Source organism: Bombus vancouverensis, chromosome 14 (genome assembly GCF_051014615.1).
Source record: "Bombus vancouverensis nearcticus chromosome 14, iyBomVanc1_principal, whole genome shotgun sequence".
NCBI classification, from domain to species: Eukaryota; Metazoa; Arthropoda; class Insecta; order Hymenoptera; family Apidae; genus Bombus; species Bombus vancouverensis.
This window is the reverse complement of record NC_134924.1, coordinates 4,859,759-4,879,125: the sequence shown is the minus strand read 5'-3', so window position 1 is coordinate 4,879,125 and position 19,367 is coordinate 4,859,759. Positions and strand designations below refer to the sequence as shown.

The 19,367-nt window shown below is 37.1% G+C and overlaps 1 protein-coding gene and 1 long non-coding RNA gene across 4 annotated transcripts in view; one reads left to right on the top strand and one right to left on the bottom strand.

Moving 5' to 3' along the window:
- The window catches only part of kay (transcription factor kayak), a 35,110-nt gene that overhangs the window by 12,356 nt on the left and 3,387 nt on the right, over window positions 1–19,367 (bottom strand). Inside the window, exon 1 of one of the 3 annotated variants that reach the window (XM_076624110.1) lies at window positions 16,368–16,789. The exons of the other annotated variants lie outside the window; for them this stretch is intronic. Within the exon in view, the coding sequence (XP_076480225.1) occupies window positions 16,368–16,502 (135 nt within the window). The 5' untranslated portion in view covers window positions 16,503–16,789. Of the gene's footprint in view, window positions 1–16,367; window positions 16,790–19,367 lie in introns of those variants that run through there. 3 annotated transcript variants of the gene reach the window in all.
- Window positions 16,916–19,052, top strand: LOC117161930 (uncharacterized). Its single transcript, XR_013060019.1, has 3 exons — window positions 16,916–17,021; window positions 17,551–17,659; window positions 18,808–19,052. It is a non-coding gene; the product is annotated as an uncharacterized LOC117161930 (long non-coding RNA).

The following is a 19,367-nucleotide window of genomic DNA, read 5'->3' as shown; positions in this document are numbered from 1 at the left end:
AGCAAGTCGACTGGTTATTTAAAAGGAGTATTTTAACGCGTCTGTCGTGACCACGCGAGGAGGAGAAGAGAGATGACGATAATTAGAATACGCTACCCGCTACGCGGTAGCGGAAAACCTGTTCTGTTTTGCGTCATTCGGAAATAAACGTGTCCCAGCCAGTCACGAAGTGGCTCGTGAACACGAGATGGACATTCAAAACCAGCTTATCTCCGCGACTTGATACGAAAACATGTGTGCCAGCCAGATTTCAATAAACAATCTCCGGTGTTTTATCAGCCAGTAGTGCTCGGAATTTTTAAACACAAAACACCATGCAACACTGCCCGTAGTATCTTATTATGTTACCCATAAATAGAGATTATCGTGTAACGAAAACATTTCTTCTAGTTGACTCTTCAAAAGTAGCATTAAAAACACCAGCTTAAAAATATTTATCTTTTGATCTATGAAAATAAATATTCCGAAATAATTGAATGACTTGAAAAATGCTAATAGATTTTTGTCGAGATGAATACAATTTTTGCAGAAATAAACATTTCCGCGAAATACACTGAGCTCTCCGTTATAACCTATTATCCATATTAATCTAACTATAGCAACCCTCCTCGGATACCTCAATGCCTTCCCTTCCGCCCACGCGTCAATTTCAAATTCCAGGAACTGCCAGCATATTTCCCGGCCCCGATAAGAACACGGAGGGCGTCCAATTAACAGGAAACTAGCGGATCTGAACCGTTCGACTGTTCGCCGGAACGACAAATTTGCATCGAACGTTCCGTGAGATCGCCTACCTCATTTCAATACAATTTTACATTAACTAGATGTTTCATCTAGTCAAACTAGACGCGCAACAAATAGGAAACGATTTGATTTTGCGTAAGAAGATCGTGGTCAAAGATTGACTAATCAAAGGTCCATTTGCATCGATTATTACCGACTGACGATATCTTTTCTCAAATGGATATTTTTGATTTACGTAATAACATAGAGATCCATTGTAAGACCGGTACAAGGTGGTAAACATAACGTGTGCCTGAGCGATCTTTGGTATCTGTTCTGAATTCTATTTCGCTTTTTTGTTTTCAGGATCAGATGCTGCAGGCCCGTTTAACATTGGTTAATTATGCGACGATCAGACCGAAACGCTCTCGCACGTGGCGTCTGAAAACAAAATGAACACGGTGCACAAGCGGTCGGGACATAACGGACGGAGCAACGATTTTTCCACGAAAACCTTTCTGCGGAGGGCATTGAAATGTCAGGCCAAGATCATCGGAGCGCTCAACTCAGCTCCGTGGGCGACTCAAGGACGCGTTCCCGGCCAAACAAATTGCGACGGCGATTCTTCTACGATTGAACAATGTAGTTATCGTTATTTTTTCCCCGGCTAATTACAGGTTTCGGCGGAAGAACGATTTCTCCGCATTACGTTTGCTAGTAACGCAATCTAACGATAATTTGTTTAATCTCGTAGTTTCTCTCTATTATTCTCTATGCTATCTGGTAGACGACCAATGAGCGATAAGCACCAACAATACGAAACGGCGCAGATAGAATAAAATACGCGATAGTTCGTATACAACGATACGGATGCAATTATCTAGCTTAATCGAACGTGTAAATAACATTTCTTACATATATGGTTGAGAATGCGTTCCAATTTCTAATCATGTTTTAATCCCCCTTCGATGGACCAATTGTTACGTGTTTCGCATAATCTATCGTTCGTTATTGCTATGTTCCCGGCGTATGTGCACGGACATGTTTCTTTTTTTCTCTCGTTCTGCGTGGCCGTTACGCGACGGTTGCTATTACGTGGTAAATAATAACGCAATTACGTCGTTGGTACGCGGACCGAGAGGCGTTATCGTGGTACGAAACGAAAAAAAGACATGGCAGACTGCTGCACGACATGGACACGCGGCCTTGGATAACAAAGGAAATCGTTTTTACTTTTCGAGTCCTTTCTAAATGTTAAAAAAAAAAAAAAAAAGAAAAGAAAGAAGAACACATTACAACACGCTCGATTCAAAAGACTTCAATTGTTTAAACGGAATTTAGATTTGAAAGCACGAATTCGAAATGAAATTCAACTTTTAAAATTCAGATTCATATTCGAATCTAGGAATTCAAGCATATGTTCAAATTCCAAAATTCAATTGCAAGTTCAAATTTAGATTGAAATCTAAATTTAACTGAAGTTAAAATGTTGTTGATTCACTTATGCAATGCAAAATATGCAAAACTAGTTTCTCGTTTCACGTTCTCATATAAGGAAACGATACATGAAAAGAAGCGAGAAGAATAATTCCGCGTAGAGGTTAGGAAACTCTTTGCTCTGGGTACTCGTCTCGAATCACAATCTCCTATATGCCAGTCCTCTTCGGAAACAGAAAACTTAATAGTGGAATAATTTTCTAATCATTTATTCCGTTTGCCTCGTTGTTCTTCATCTACGAGCTCGATAGGGAAACAATAGTAATACTATGCGCAAATTACACGGAATTCTAAAACCAGAAGTTATCTACATACGAATATGCAAAATATAACTTACAAATGTAAGTTTTCCACTATTGGAACGTAATTCCCATGAATTAACTAAAACAATCCATTTATCGTGTTTCTATTTTCATTATAAAAATTATAATACACTAGCTTTTTTATATATATACATATACACATACACATTAACAAATAAGTAAAATTTAGGAAAGAAAAATCTTAAAAGAGCATCATCTTGTTTTAGACGACTACATAAATGCATACGTGGCCTAATCAGTGCCACGAATCCGAACTACATGCTACAATATCCAATTAGTAGCGCAAGAATAACGCAATTACAGATATCAACTTGATCTATTAACCGAGTCGCTCTTTAATCAGAAGTTTCTATAATCACGAAATTAGAAGTACGCGAAGACAAATCAATTGTAATTGGGTCGATTTTAATGCCTGTAAATGTATGATATGATATGATACATTATTAACAAAAATAGACCGTTAAAAATCCTTACATAAACATAATATTATACCCAGGAGATTATCAACACCAGTTACGTCTTTCCTAGTTAACAGATTAAAAATTAGATAGAAATTTTCCATAACGAAGAGAACGAGTGGTCGAGGCGTTTAAATTTAACCGAGGCTAATGGAAAGCTCGTGAAAAATCGGACCGTTTGCAGTGAGGAATATATCTCTCCCCCGACAATCCGACACATATAGAAACGTTAGAGGAAGCGGACGCTAAAAAGCGCGATCCGGCGCAAACATCGATGCACCGTCAGCTCTGGACAAAGAACAAAGAATGTAAACACGATAACACGCGGCGATCGACTGCGCGCTCACAACTTTCCCCGTTTGTTACGCTTTTTTACCGTTGTGTGCTATACCATGTAAGTTACATAACGAACAAGTTCATTTTCTATGCTGTAGACTGTAGACACTCGTTGGTTCCTATCGAAAAGATAGGGAAATGGGATAGGTATTTTTATAGTGTTACTCGAACGCATAAATATTTGCAAAACATTATAACAAATTCTATACAAATTTTCAAATGACTCACGCATTTATCTCGGTATTTGTATATTATCGATAAGATGTTGAAATGTTAATACTTTTAATATAGTTAGTTGACATATAATGTATCGCATATAAGATAATATAATATATTAGTACTTTTTAATAGCTTATGTTGCAAATTATTTTACTGATAGAATACAATTGTATAGAGAATAGAACATAGGATTTATTACAATATATATACATAGTTCGTGATATACATACGTATATCAAGATACGCTATCTATAGTAAAATAGCGAAAATAAAATCGCGTGAGACCGTTAAAACGACGTTTACGCGTTATTCGGTAATTACGAAAGGGAAACACGTACGGTATTTCCGGGAACATTATCGACTCGGGACGTCAAGGTTTCGAGTTCGAGTCCCGACTACTAGCCGATTCGTGAAAGCTTACTTATATGTACGTGGGAAGAGGCACGTGCACGAAGCCAACTGTGACGAGTCTAAAGTGCATCGAGCGAAAGAAAACAAAAAGCACAAGCACCGGCTATCAGCCAGGAAACAAGATAACGATGCTATTAGAAAAAAAAATATCCAGCTACCATCCTTTGTTCGATGTCCATAAATACTTCGAATCCACGATCGGGTCCGCGATTCTTTTTCTTTCGCTTTTTGTCATTTAGCCTCGAGCTCTTATCGCGGAATTCATAATCGTTCCTTGCGTGCATCAACAATAACGTAACGTTACGGCTGTCACGCTTGCAGGACACGCTTAAAAAGTTGACCACTGGTAAACGCACCAAAAATGGCAATGAATTTTTAAAAGCGTGAACTCACCTCGAATCCTCGGCTCCTCGCGACCTCGTGCCTGTTCACGAAATCTATATCGACTATGCGTACTGAAATAACGCAGTCGATGTACAGAAACAATTTCTCGTTTACAGACAGAACAACGTCGATTATTCTGTAAAATCGATTTCGATTTGAACTCTTGAATTCGAAGAATCGTTACGAGATTAAGGGAATGCCAGCGTTCATTGAAATCGTCGAGAGAAAAAAGAAGATAACGAGGAAAAGAGAGACGCGTACAAAACTTCGCTGAACAACCGCGCGCAACGGCAGTCGTAATGACACTGACAGTGCTTCTACTGCTTCTGTCATCGCGCTATCACCACATGGTCGCCTGGTCGGGCTCGGCCTCGCAGCTTCGGCTATCTTCGGATATGCTCGACTCTTTTCTCGAGAGGATACGCCAGCAACACAAGTGCACGTGAAACACCCGAAGGAGAGACGAGAGAATCCTCGTGGATAAAAACACAGAAAAAGAGACTACAGCCACACGAGGGAAGAGGTTGCATTAGCCGGGATAAGAGATGACTTCATTCCGGCCACCGAAACGCGATCGAGAGATGGTTCTCTCTCAAACACGAGGAGAAATCGCAGAAATCTTTCAATCACGCTAAGCCATCGTGTTTCAAGGTTTTTTTTTGGGGGGGAATTTCGGGGAAGTGTAGCCGTTCAGGAATACTTGGCATTTCCGAGTACCTCACGAGAGTAAAGTTTCAGCGCGACAGCTAGAGTTCGATTGTCGGAATCGTATCTTGCGTAACACAGGTTTCTCCTTTGTAATATTAAAATATATACGTATATCATAATTATCATAAATCGAATAAAATTGGGACCAATAGATAAAAAATAAATATATGTAATAATATATTGTGTAATATTTATGCGACAAGACTAAACGTTTTAGACGTATTAAATATCAAAGTATATTAACCATATCGCAAGAGACATATCAACAGCGCTCGTCGTTATCGAAAGCGGAAATCTCGGGATTTTTCCGAACGGCATAAAAGGAACGCGAATGGCTATCGCTTTCAAGTCACGTGGCCCCTTTCATCATGCTAGGAAAAGACTCGATCGATCGACATCGATAGACTACGCGAACGATCCACGGGATTTACATAAATGCATCAAGTACATACGCGCATGTATTAACAGCGTCCGCAGACATCTGATTACTAAATAGGCGCCGACTACGTATGAGTCACGAGGATTCGATAGCACAAGTCACAGAATCATCGTACCAGGAAAATCGAAATCGAGCACGTGTCGTTGCGTCATACTCGAGGACCTCTTCCGGTTCAAAACGCGACTTCTACGAATTATTCCATAAATATAGAACATCGCCGGCTCGATTTTTATCGCTCCTGGGACCGTTATTTTTCGTCGATACTTTCCATCGCCTTGAAAGTCCCGCTCGAAAGACACACGTGACGCGATCGCGTTCCGAGAAGTTTTACCGAAACAGAAATATCATTTTTCTTCCTCGTATCTATATAGTTGTGCAAGTAAACGTTTTCACTAAACTTCACTAGAGTATACTAAATATACTAGAATTGTGTTTAACATCGTGTCCTACACAAGAAAGAGGGGATTATTCATTTCCAAGATCGGTTTCTTAAGTCGGTTATCTTGTTGGTGGAAGCCTGTGGATGGCTTCCGTATGGTAAACCGTTCCTGTGGTAAATCTTCCTCTAGGGAATCAGTGGTGTTTTCATAAAAAACTGTAACGATAGCGACCAAAATGTTAATATATTATGAAATGAAATACAACTAAAATTATATAGAGTTATATATAATTTAATTAAAAGGATATAATTAAAATTATATATAATTTAATTGAAAGCATATAATTAAAATTACATATAATTTAGTTAAAAGCATATAATTAAAATATATTAACTCATGTCGTCAGCGTTGCTCTACTTTAATATTTGATACTAACGCATAATATCTGATAATTATGAAAGAATTTCAAGAATTTATATAATATTCTGTTCCGCCGTTATTTCTCCCATAGACCTACTTATCACACAGCCAAATTTAACATACCCAAATCACTACAATTTTGTAAAGTTTAATGAAATTGAAGTATTTATTACATTCTGATAAACTGTTTTCTTTCCGATTATGTAAAAGTTTCCTTTATATCTCAACATTTACATAACAAACATTGTGTAGACTATAATTTTTGACAAGAAATAAGTTAAATCTAATTGTTCTATCTTTTCTGTATTCCACAGTACGAAGGCGATAAAATTCGAATAATTTTCTGTTCTAAAATCGACGTTTAAGGTACAACGATTTAATGATCTAATGTACTCGACTTAATTATACCCCAATGATCCATAAAATTTGCTAACTTTCCATCAAGCGTATACAGATAGGTGCACACGTAGAAAAATGTAAAATGCAAAAGCCAAGCCATAAAGCTGCATACTCTTCTTTCACATCTCATTTAAGTCCGGCCCAACGTAGCCAGCCTCTCTTCAGACAGCATCTAGGGCTCTTAATTGAAGTCTGGCCTTTCCTGAGTCTCGATTAACGATTACCATTGAGAACAGTGCTTCGTTGTTGGTCGCACGCCGCCTTTTCCACGAGTAACGCGCACCCTTTACAATCGTTTCTCAAACAAACACGCTTGAATCTACGTTTGAAACAATTCATTATGCGAGAACACACGAAGGGACTTAGAATTATATTTCTTAGGTTCTTTCATTATAACGGGGAGATATTATAGAGATTTATAGAATTATGTTTGCTGGGTGCTTCAGCTAGGATTACATTATTTTACAAATAAAATTACAAAGATTACAAATGTACAGAATCATATTTTCTATAAATACTTTGTTAAAATTATATTACAGATTTATAGAATTGTATTTTCTAGATTCTATGGCTAGAATTATATTAGAATCGTATTCTTACGAAACAATTGTATCCGATCGCAAATGACCCAATGGATGTAACACGAGTTAACTAGAAGTTCGAATATAGCGAAAAGTACATTTCTACTATTAAAAGAGCCTGGTAAATCAAAAGCCTGAATAATCGACGTTTTACTGTATCCAGAACACGAAGAATCCACGCGACGTTCCTTCCGCATGCCCTTGACAAACACCATGTATCACATTCGTTATACGGCACAAAGTACTTGGACTGGTCTGTCAGTAGTCGATAAAACGACGTAGATAAGAACAAAGTGCTCTGACTGACTGTTTTTAGCACCGCACTCCGGACAAAGCCGAAGAATGAGAAGCAAGAAATGATGCGATGGTGGTCCCTCAAGAGCGTGCTTTACGTTCAGAGGTGAACGACACGACGGAGAACGGGCTTTCCCGGGGTAATTTTGGAAATTCCCTGCACGTCACGTCCCTGTCCTTATTCGTGCTCGCGTTCACATGATATCGTACTAGTTTTATCGCGGTAATGAGAATCGCTTTTACGGATGTGCTTCATATAGGTCAGTTCTATCGTTGATCGTTAATAAAGTTGCTATAGAACGTTCTTTTGGTGTGTTTCGTCTTTCTGTATTTCAATTATGAAACTGGATGATAAGAAGGGTTACATTGTGAAAAAACTAAAACGATAGATCTTTAACCTTTTAAGAGAGTTCGTTAAATTATAGAAAAACGCGCTGACACGGAACACTTGTATATAGATATTCAATTTTTTTTAAGCCATACTGCGTATTATTTTGTAAAATCAATTTGTCAAGCTATATCGAAATGTAATTTTTGGGCAAAAAAACTTTTATCTCTTCACGATTACCAAAATTGTACCTCCGGAAGTGGGCCGTGTCCTTTCAAAAGATATGCATACTATGGAAGATAACCTCAAAATTCTAACTCGTACTTACATTACATATACAACATTTTAAAAAGCTATGTAACACTGTACAAGCGAAACTTGTCTATTATCATTTAACAAATATGGATGAATAACATTACCAAAGGCAGTACTCGAGAAGTTAAAGTTCTTCTTCAGAAGAAAGAGATCTATTATTGTCGTACCATTTTATCGTTGTCATACAAAATTATTTATTGTTGAACTTTTATAAATTTCTTCAATTAAATATTAATTCTTTTTTCTAAATCTTTAACAGTACGTAACATTAATAACAGTACGATATGGAACGATTTGTCACGAGATAAATGCACCCAAAGGATTAAGCCCCATTCTCAATTTGTAAGTGTTAATGTCGTCTTTATCCGGCAATCATGTAATCGATCTCTCGTGACGCAGAATAACGATTCTTGCGAAACTGACGATTCATCCTCAAAGATGTTTAATCGCCTACTTTTCGCCAAGAATGATTCATTAACTTATATTCATCGGTACATAATTGCTACTTTCTAGGCAAAACTTGCAATTACATTAAAAATTTTAGCGAAATATCAAATTCGCTCAAATTTCTGCTTGACTTTTGCGGAATTTCCTAATGTTTATCATCTAGGTTCAAATTTCTCAAGAATCGCTGATTCAGCGACGAGACAAGGCTCTTCAACGTTCTTATTACAATGGCTGGTATAGTTGTTAAATCCAAGTACAACATTTTGAATGATTTAGCAGAAAAGTGGCTCGTGATCACGCGAGGAGTAGTTCGATAATTGCAAGGTTGCTCGCCTGTAATGCACCGCACTCGAGCCTTTATTAATTCAATGTTCAAATAGTAAGAACAGCATTATTAGATGAAAACTTTAATTTGCTCGATAAAGTTCAATCTATCCTTTCGAACCGTACTCGAATTAAAAAAATTAGAGATATATATGTCGGAGATTCCAACCTTACTCCGACATATATATATTTTTCTGAAATTATGCTCAAATTAAATAAATAAAAAAATGATTCAATATTCGAAGGTATACGTAAATTAAGAAAACAAGAAAAGTATCCAACGTAGATACCTTCTGAATTGATGCTTCGATTAAAACGAAATAAGCAACTTTTACAATTACACTAAAATCGCAGAAAGTCAAAGTAAAAGATCTAATTAAAGATAGAAACCATACCTATTATACCTATCATTATCCCTCGGGAGTTGCAATTTTACTCTCCCTAGAGATAAAAGAAAGGAAAAAAAGAAGAAGATTAAGCAACTTCATCTGTACTCTATCTTCACCATCTTCCTCAACTACTTACACAAAATGGCTACCCTTTTACCGCGCTAATTCGCCTGCCGCTTACATGTACACAAAGCCAAAGAACGGTCAGCGGGATAATGTTACGCACGCGCATGTCGTGAGGACGTTAAGGACGAAGGACGGAGAGTACGAGGAGGACGGCAACGCGATCGCGAGGGGGGGGGGGGGAAAGGAACACGGGCGTAAAAGAAAACGCTCCGAGGGCAGAACGGTCCGTGAATTCCTGACCAGTGACGCAATCGTTCAGGCATTTCCGACTGGTTGCACTTCGGCGTTCTCCGATGAGAATACCTACATAATCGCGCGCATAATGCCGGGCTACGTGTGGACCTCCACACGCACATCTTTTCCCATCCATATCTTTCATCCTTTTAAACCGTTCCACTTTCCTCGGTTCATACTATTTCAACGACCTTCTCACGCGACACCGCGCTTTTCCACGCGAACAAAGAACAAGCTAATTAGTTTTAATGGGTTCCGTTGCGGTTTGGTCCGTTTGGCAGATTCTTCGATATAGAAATGTAGCTCTTTTCATTTCGTAATTTCGCTGAGTCATGCTGACTACGGGAATTTTATTTGAATTTTGAATTAACAATTTTGTACGGTGAGTTCTGGGATGGGTTTGAATAATTCGCAAATATGTATGAATTTATAATTTAGAATCCAAGTTTCGTGTGGTTGATCGGAATTCGTACAATTTATAAATTGTTTGAACATTTCATTTAATAGGAAAGTTCCACTTCGCTCTATAATTAAATAAACGGCGACCCATTGAAAAAAACCTTCTTATATAAACAATTAACTAACAGTAAAAAATTAAACTTCCGTTTTATCTAACAAAACAAGCATTCACCCAAACATCCAAGCTCTACCCATTCAGATAGCAATGTTTAACTCCAAAACACATTAGCCCATAATGAACTACTCGGTATAGTACCGCATTTAAAGCACCCACGTCCTTTTTGTCGACGTCCAGCAAGACTTCGGACCGTCACGGTCATAATAGTTTCACGAAATTGGATACACTCTCGTCCCACGTATCAGCAGAGACCCAAAAGGGCTCGCTGGGTTCCATGACCTTTTAAACGAGACAGCGCCTTTTATAGGGGCGAGCATCACCCTGTGAATAGGTAGACCACTTTATCATACCATCAGATGGAAAGGAGACGAAGTCTTTTTGAATTATAACCAGCGTACGAAGCTTAGAGGCCGCCCTGATTCCTTCGTTTACCCGAGCATCACGAAGAATGCAGCTGTGAATAAGAAGACTTCGTTTCTTCTTTTATGCCAGCAAATCAATTTCAAGAAGGGTCACACGACAGATGGGTGCACGTGATATGTATCTACGCACGTTCTTTTTCACATAATACATATCTACACTGGCTCACGAAAGTATTTGAACTTTTGTGACCATATTGTATGTGATATACGAAACATTATGAAATTTCATTACCACTGCAACGAGACACGACTGTCATTAAACTGGGAAGATTTCTACAAATTCATATTCTCCAGAATGTATTTATAGAAATAGAAGTTTGGTAGAAAATTGGTGTATCTACTGAATTATATATAAATTATATTCAATTATTATTTATAGTTATATTTTATAACTAAATTATATATTACTATACTATTATAAAAAGCACCATACTTTGGATATTTTATGTATTATTTCACATTATGAGCATTCTTCCTACTTCCACACTTTCAAATTTTAAATTTGAAACCAATCCGAAACTGTATGTAGAAATTACAAATATGTATTTATTGTAAACTTGTATATACGTATTTAGTAAAAAATTAATCTAAAGTATGAATAACATTCTTTGGTCAAATTGAATGTCGAGGCTTATTAACATAACGGATAATTGGCTGTTTAAATACTTTCGATAAACATCTTGCACTACCGGATTGGTTACAAACTTTATCAATGTAAACACGATAGTAATAGCAGCAATGAAATTTCAAAATGTTTCGTATAACACACATGATATATACGTTCATAAAAGATTTCTAGAAGAGTTCCATTATAATATCTTTTGTGAGCCTATGCGTTCCTCGCGCGACAAAAACGACTCCGATGCGTATGTTAAATATTTTACGGAACAGACGGATCTTGATGTGGAAACAATGGACTATGAACGTAAATCTTTGAATCTTTTCGGCGATAGGACGATACGGTGCCAGTTCCTCGAAGGACAAACTGAATAGGGTTTGAAACTCGGGGAATATTAAATCAGAGTGACTAAGGTGGAGTTTGTCACGATGTTTGGAATGGAAAATAAGATAATGTAACGGTATTATTAAACGTGAAGCTTCTTCCTTCATACACGTCCACGAATGAGATACGAATCGCCCAGAAGTTGCACCGATGCGCTCCGTATATTAAAATACAGAGAAACGACATCGAAGTAAATTAAAATACAGCGAAGTAAATTTTTGAAAATCGTGTATGATCCTATTTCTATTACCACGCCATATCTTTGATAAACAATTGCCAATAGAAATTCCAAACAAAACAAAACTTCTCCTAATTACCAAAAAAATTACCACAAAAATTCTTTGCAGAAAGATTCCTTCAAAATAGAACATTCAAACTAAAATTCCATCGCAATTATGAGATTCTAAAAATCGACGTTGATCACTCAAAACATCTGCACTTTAGTCAGCTAATGCTCCCACTCATTAATCATCCTGCGTCAGAGGAAAAAGAAAACCGTTGGCGTGCGATGTAAAAAAGAAAACAGATACAACGTAAGAAACATCGAAATCGCCTCTAATCTATCGAAGATTTCGCAATCGAGGGGAAAAACCCGGGACAGGTAGATGGACGTCGAAGGTGGAGACGTTGAAATCGAAGAGATCCCCCATCCATTCGAGGCATTCTCAAGGGGAAAGTGTTAACGTATTGACGTCACTCATACGCAAGATATCTTTCCGTGGAATCGACCTCCTTTCGAGGTCGACTACACCGGATTACCGTCTCGCTATCCACGTGAACAAAAAGGTAATAAAAAAAAAAAAAAAAAAAAGAAAAGAAAAAGGAGGAAAAAAAAAGATAATAAAAATCCACGATCATAGTATCGTGAAAATCATACGAAACCTACGAAGTTCGAGTTTCTAAGGCAGGTTCGAGCAATTTGCTTCTACAATACGCTGGATCTGTGTTGCGAAACCACGTTTTTGCTTGGCGCATTAAACGCGGTTTCGCAATGCAGACATTTCTTCCACGCGATTTCTTTTATCTGTTAATTTGAGCGAGGAAAAGAATCTGTCGATGGTTTTGTAATAATACAGTGGATTTGTTACGAATCTCTCTTCTTTCCCGACTCAATAGACCGCGTATGTTTACGTACGTTCGTAACATAATGATTGCAAATATATTTAGAGCAATGCAGTCTAAGTGGAGTTTCATGTTACTCACTAACCGCTTCACCTCGGATATTTTACATATTTGTTTTACGACATGCACGTTCTACAAATTTTTACACCTTTAAATTTTCTATAAATCTAGAAACATCCGCACTTACTGATCAGATTCGTATCAAGGACACTATTCGACTATAGCATATTGTAGGAATAAAAATCGAAATCCAAATAAAGAAATTCTAAATAAATGAGTCGAATGCTTAAACAACTATTAACCACTTGTTCGTACTAAATCACCCGTACAAGTTATTTTGAGCGAACTCGATTTCAACTAGATTACACCTCTTAACTGCATTGATGTTAAAACCAAACGATACCGGATTTCATCTGCCTGGTATTATTGTAGAGCGCAGTTGGATAATAATTCTCGGTAGCGCCAAGAGGTTGAACAACGAAACAGAAAAAGATGAAGGAAAGAAACGGAGAATATGGTTAGAATCGCCGCGACAGAAACGTAGCCGTATCACGTATTTACGAGAAATCGCATCTCTAAACGTTTTTCCTGGTACCGGATGATGTCTTGCGGGAGCGATGCAGCATAATCGACATGTTTACGAGGCGTCGCGAATAATAATGGAGGGCGATCTCGCGTGTCGCGGCACTGGGAGCCAGGCACGCGACACGTGCGCGGATTTTCATTCATAAATCGCTGGTTAAACTACACGAGACCCCGATGACTCATCTCCGCGTATACGCGTCGCGGAACTGAGGTAAGCCGTCCGAAAATAAAAACCGACAACTTCCGCTTTTTGCGCATTTTCATGCAAATTCCTGTATGGGCGTTGCTTCGTCTCTTAATGAACGCCTCGACGATCATCAGACGTCCTTTTTCTCCTTCTCCATAACAGCCGATGAACGAGGAAAGAATGAAGAACGCTGTAAGAATATAGTCGTTTAAGCCACTTTTCCTTTTCCCTTATCCTGTTTCATGTTACATTAAGTAGCTCTCATTTTACATTAACCGAGTTTCAATTCCTAATGTTAAAACTTCGTTTAATTACCAATCAGATACATTATAGGTTGTGCGAAACAGAAAATCTACCTTTGCCGCTGAAATACAGAGCACACGATGTTCTAGACGTACCTTGAATGATTTTGATTACGAATAAGCATCATCTGCCATTTGCCAATATTCCCACTAGTAGTGGAGACTATTTGTTAAAAATGTGTTAAAGAATTTTTAGACTGAAGCTACTGTACAACGAATTAAAATTTATTTAAACCAAACGACTTCTACAAAGCACATTCAACCATTTTCTTATCGATAAGGAAATCCAAATTTTATCTAATAAAAAATTACAAAAAAAAAGAAATAATAGTCGTGAAGAGATAAGAGCTATCTTTTCATAGTACTCGATAGCTTTCTCTGTGATAATGCTTAGATAACGTATCGTGTGTATCTGACGAAGAACTACAACGCTGAGAACAAACGTCTTAGTTGCGAGGCTAAGAGACAGGATGACACCTCTTGCCTTATGACCCGTTTATATTGCTCTCGCTAAACTTAACCCTGCCTTCGTTTAACTAAACCCTCTAATTGGTGGGTTAACGAGCGTTAACTCCGGGCTTCCTGTCAGATTTAACTGTTTTCCTTCGGTATCATGTGCACAAAGAATGCTAAAATTTTACGGTGGGGATGAGACTTTTCTTCCAAGACAATCCACTTAGGTTCAATGACACAATCGAATAGATGTAACAGGTTTGAGAGAAATTGTATACGCGATACAATGGTATTCTGTGCGAATTTCTAAATTATTGCGTAGGTATTTGAATGAATAAGATAATTATTCTAATGGGTGTTTCCTTGATAATGTATTTCATGCGATAAGAATAATGTGTTGTCTAAAGAAGATCGTTCGAAATATTGCTTCACAATTAATAAAATAACCTCACAATCTGTTTTTCCGAAACTAAGCTTATTGTGGTATAAGTAAAGGTGTGCCGAATGTTTCCTTAAAGATATTTTTGGCTAATAGTTTAGGCAAGATTCCTAGGAACAGATAAAGGATTCTAGCGACAACATATAGTTACTCATGACTCAAAAGTACCTCAAATACACTTCAAATAATTGCTTGTAATAAACGCTTCTATGGCCTTCGTCTATTATCTAAATGAGAATCTCATTACGGTAAACACACGACCTATACCAAAGTTTGGAATTTATTTTTCCTAATTTTACTAATAATTATTAGACTTAAATCAAATTTTCCGTAAATACTGTCTTTTTAATAAACGATACATATTAACAATAGTTTATTAGAAATCAAAATCCCTCAAAATCTAAAGATTATTGACTAAGTTGCGAAAGAAAAAATATTCTCATTGCTAAATATGTAGTTGAATAATTAATGTTTTACTTTATTACTTTGAAAAATAAAATAAAAAATTTAGGCAAAAATAAAACAAATATTATACATATATTTTGAGAATAAAAGAGAAATATTTTCGAGTAATCGATAAATAATTTGTTTTGAAAAACAAAAATTGTAGGTACGTGTATTCGGAGAAGCGAAAGTTTCTTAGTAACCTAAAAATTCGACAGGTGAGACGATCAAGGGTTTCAGGGGATAACGACACTTCTTAGAAATTTTGAGCAAAATATCACTATCAGCACGCCCACACTTATCGGATTAATTTTGCACTAACATCGTACAACGCTGTCCACTTCTGTACTTAATTTTTAATTACCATTTCGTTCCTACCTTCAACGTTTAAATTTTGCTTCCTAACTTTGCCGTTTTTTGTTCGAAAAAGATAATTCACAATATAACACTCAATGTGTTAAACAAATAATGACAATAAATTTCTTTCGATAATAACGAAGGTAAAATTACTACTGTGAATGGCAACTAAGTTCAGGGATAACTCTAGTTCGACAAAATCGATTGACCTTTGACCGTGACATTTGACCAAACGTACACACAATCGATGCTCGTACTACCATAAAACATATTCGAGTGTTTCCCACGTTTTATTTATGTGAAACGTTTCTAATTATAACAATAGTATTTACTAGAACTTTACTAGAGATTTAAAACAAACGAGAAAAGCAATTTTTTTTGGGAATTGGTTTAAATTAGCAAGGTTGAAATAGAACATGATATTAGCAAGTAAATGTTGTAATAACGTAAAACTAAATCCAATTTCGAGACTATCAGGCTAAATATAATACAAATGCTATAATAAATACTTTTTGCAGTCACTGTATATATATCAAATACTGCAAAAAAGAGATTAAGACGGAATTTCGAATCATGATATTATTCTTATTGTTAGCAATTGTGACACTTCCATCCTGGTACGTAGAGAGCGACCTTTGAAATGTATCACTCTTCTACCAAACCAAAGATTCAATCTTTTATACATATAACAAAACATTTATAAAAAAAAATAATTTATTAATATAAAATAATTTCTCTTACTGTAAGTGCATCCAATTTGTTAGATTGCCACGGGTCACATAGGTTAGAATTCGGCGGATACATGGAAAACATGGTGTAATTGTGATCTTCGATAATGGTGTCGTCAAAGCCTGCGCTCGGTACACGTTGCGTCATCTGTGAGCGCGTTTCGCTTTCAAAACTTCACTACGGGAAAAAAAGGAAGAGTCGCCGGTTCCGACTCTAAAAAAATTACACCTCTACAAGAAATACGCGTTCAACGTGAGGCAAGAACACTAACTAATGGTCACCTTCTTTCTGTTCACCGATATCACGTTCTGTTCAAAGTACCACTAAACGTTTGTTGAAGAATGACACGTACGAATGCTCGCCGGTTGTCTTTTCGTCACTGTCACGTACAAGTTCAATCACGCAATACCGGATTTGCTATGTATTGAAACCTACTAGCGCGTGTTGCTTACGTATCTCAACTGAGCCCGCCAGTGTAACTTGGAAACTATATAGAAAGAGAGCCGCTCGACCCCCCACCAGCGTCGAGCAACCACCGCATGACGTCATCGCCATCTTGATTGCTGATTCGTGCGATAGCGCGCGACCAATCAACGTGTTCGTCTATACCGAGGCTTTCCGAGGAATCAGGGAACGCACCACTGAGAACTAGAACCCCTTTTCCAGGTAATTACGTGAGCTCGTTAACTTGCATAATTTCGAGAAACGAATAGTCGAACAGAAAGATTTTCGTCTTACTTAATGGCTTACATCCTTACATTACATACCCTGCTTTATGTTTATCGTATGTATTAAGACAGCTTAAAGTAGTATTTCAAAATGTCTTAACAAGTTGCTGCGTTACGATATTTCGAGCGGCCCGTGAATGCGCTTTGAACTACATTTAATTGTATGATGGATTTAAAATATTGAAACGTTTGAAAGTAGTGATATTCTAATGTAATATATTTATCTTTTGATCCTTAATTATATGTCAGAAATACGTATAAATGTATCGTATGCGTGCATCTGTTTCCCTATATAACATGCTTTTTATAGAAATACCTAAGTAACATGTATATATTACCATTACAAAGATGAACCGTAATCTGCACTACGAATCAGACATAACAAGGTAACGAGTTGATACATTAGTAAATAAGATACGCGCATAAATAGTTAAAAACGATAATTACCGTAGTTTTCTCACTTTCAGAAACGACATTGCGAAGAATATGCGAAGTGTAACAGCTCGACACAATGTATGACAGCGGTGGAAATATGTCAAGGAATTACTCAGGGGGGATTTGCTCCGTAACTATATTGTAAGTACAACAAGCTCAAGGCTCGACTTTTCGCAGTTGCTATTTCTCCTTGTTTTTACACGTTTAACATATTACGACGTAATATATCAATTTCTTATCCCAAATACATGGTTTTATTATAGTTCCAGATTCGAGAATCGCAGAATAACAAAAATTGGTAAACTTATCGCGACGTTGAGTGGTCGTCACTTATGCGAGATCGTTTGTCACATGCGCTACTTCGTTTCTTACTATTTCGGTACCGGGAATTCCCTCGTGCATGCACGGTTCTTTGTTCTTATTTCGATATACGTATATTCGTTACAAACACACGTACAACGAACTCGGCTCAAACTGCGTCGGTTCGGAGCAACGTTCAACGTACGTGTGAACGCACTTTGTACACGAATTAAAAAGAGAAAACAGTAGTACACGTGGCCAGAGCTACCGTGTGCAAGATGCATGGGAAAAAGGCTATAAATATTATCGCAAAAACATGCCGCGTTCGAGTTAGACGCCAATAAAATTTTTTTATTACTGTATTTTTCTTCTTTTTGGAAATTTATCTGGTAAACTTAGACTCTTTTCTTTTATGTTATCTTATACGAATCATAACTTGGGAAATGTTATTTCTAAAATACTTATTTAATAGAAAAGGAAGAATGAAAATCTTCTTCTAGAACGTAGCTACAGGTCTAGTTTTATCTTTTCGAAACCTGTTACATTCTCCATTACAGATGTCAAAAAATAAAAAAATGTTCGGTTTTAAAATAAGAATAAATGGTTACCAATCTTCACGTGTTTCGTAACCTTTCTGCAAATTCCGTGTATAAATAAGAATGCTATTGGTATTGTCGTTCGAATAGGTATGTCTCGAACTAAGCTCCAAGAAGCAGACATTGTGATTTATAATCATGTATTGCGCCTTTAAGTAGTCCCACGTGCGACAGTTTAACGGGGCGAAAGTAGCCCTTTGACCAGCTGAGGACGTAAAACCATTATCGATTCCTTAAGGCGTATCGTCGGTATATACAAATCCTAATAGATGTATAACTCTGCTTTGGTGAAAAGTTTTCCAGGCAAAAGGCGCAGTGTGTCAACAAAGTGTGATTCATAGACATACGAGTTGCTTATAACGAACGTTAAAATAGTCTTTTAATTGTTTCCAGGTCCTCACTCCATCGAAAAAAACAATTTTTATGAAGACATCGTAAACCACCTACTACAATAGGACTAATCTAACTAATTCTAGATGAATGTTATTTTAATGGAATTAGCTTTATTTATCGTAGGTGGAAATTCTTTGATGTTGAATTGTCCCTTGTAAACCACCTCTGATAAAAGCGTTCGAGGTAAACAGAAAATCAAATAAAAATGAATTTAAGATAATTTTTTTATGTGGTCTTCACATCACATTAAACCTACCTAAGTGGAATCTATATATTTTTATTCATTTTTAATTTCTTAATTACACAAGCTTCTGATTAGTACACAACCTGGTTAACAGACTAAAGACAATTCTCGGTGAATCGTGTCAATCACGTAGTAAGAAGAATCGATGACCTCGCTTACGGCAACGTTTACCATCGACGACACAAAGGAGTAGAAAACCGAAGATCGACGTCGCGAATGGATCGTGGCTTTGTTCTCCCGGCGAACAAAGAGACATTTTAATGAGCACGCGGCCGAAGCAGCGGGGTTAATCGAATGTTTGTGGGTAAACCAAAAG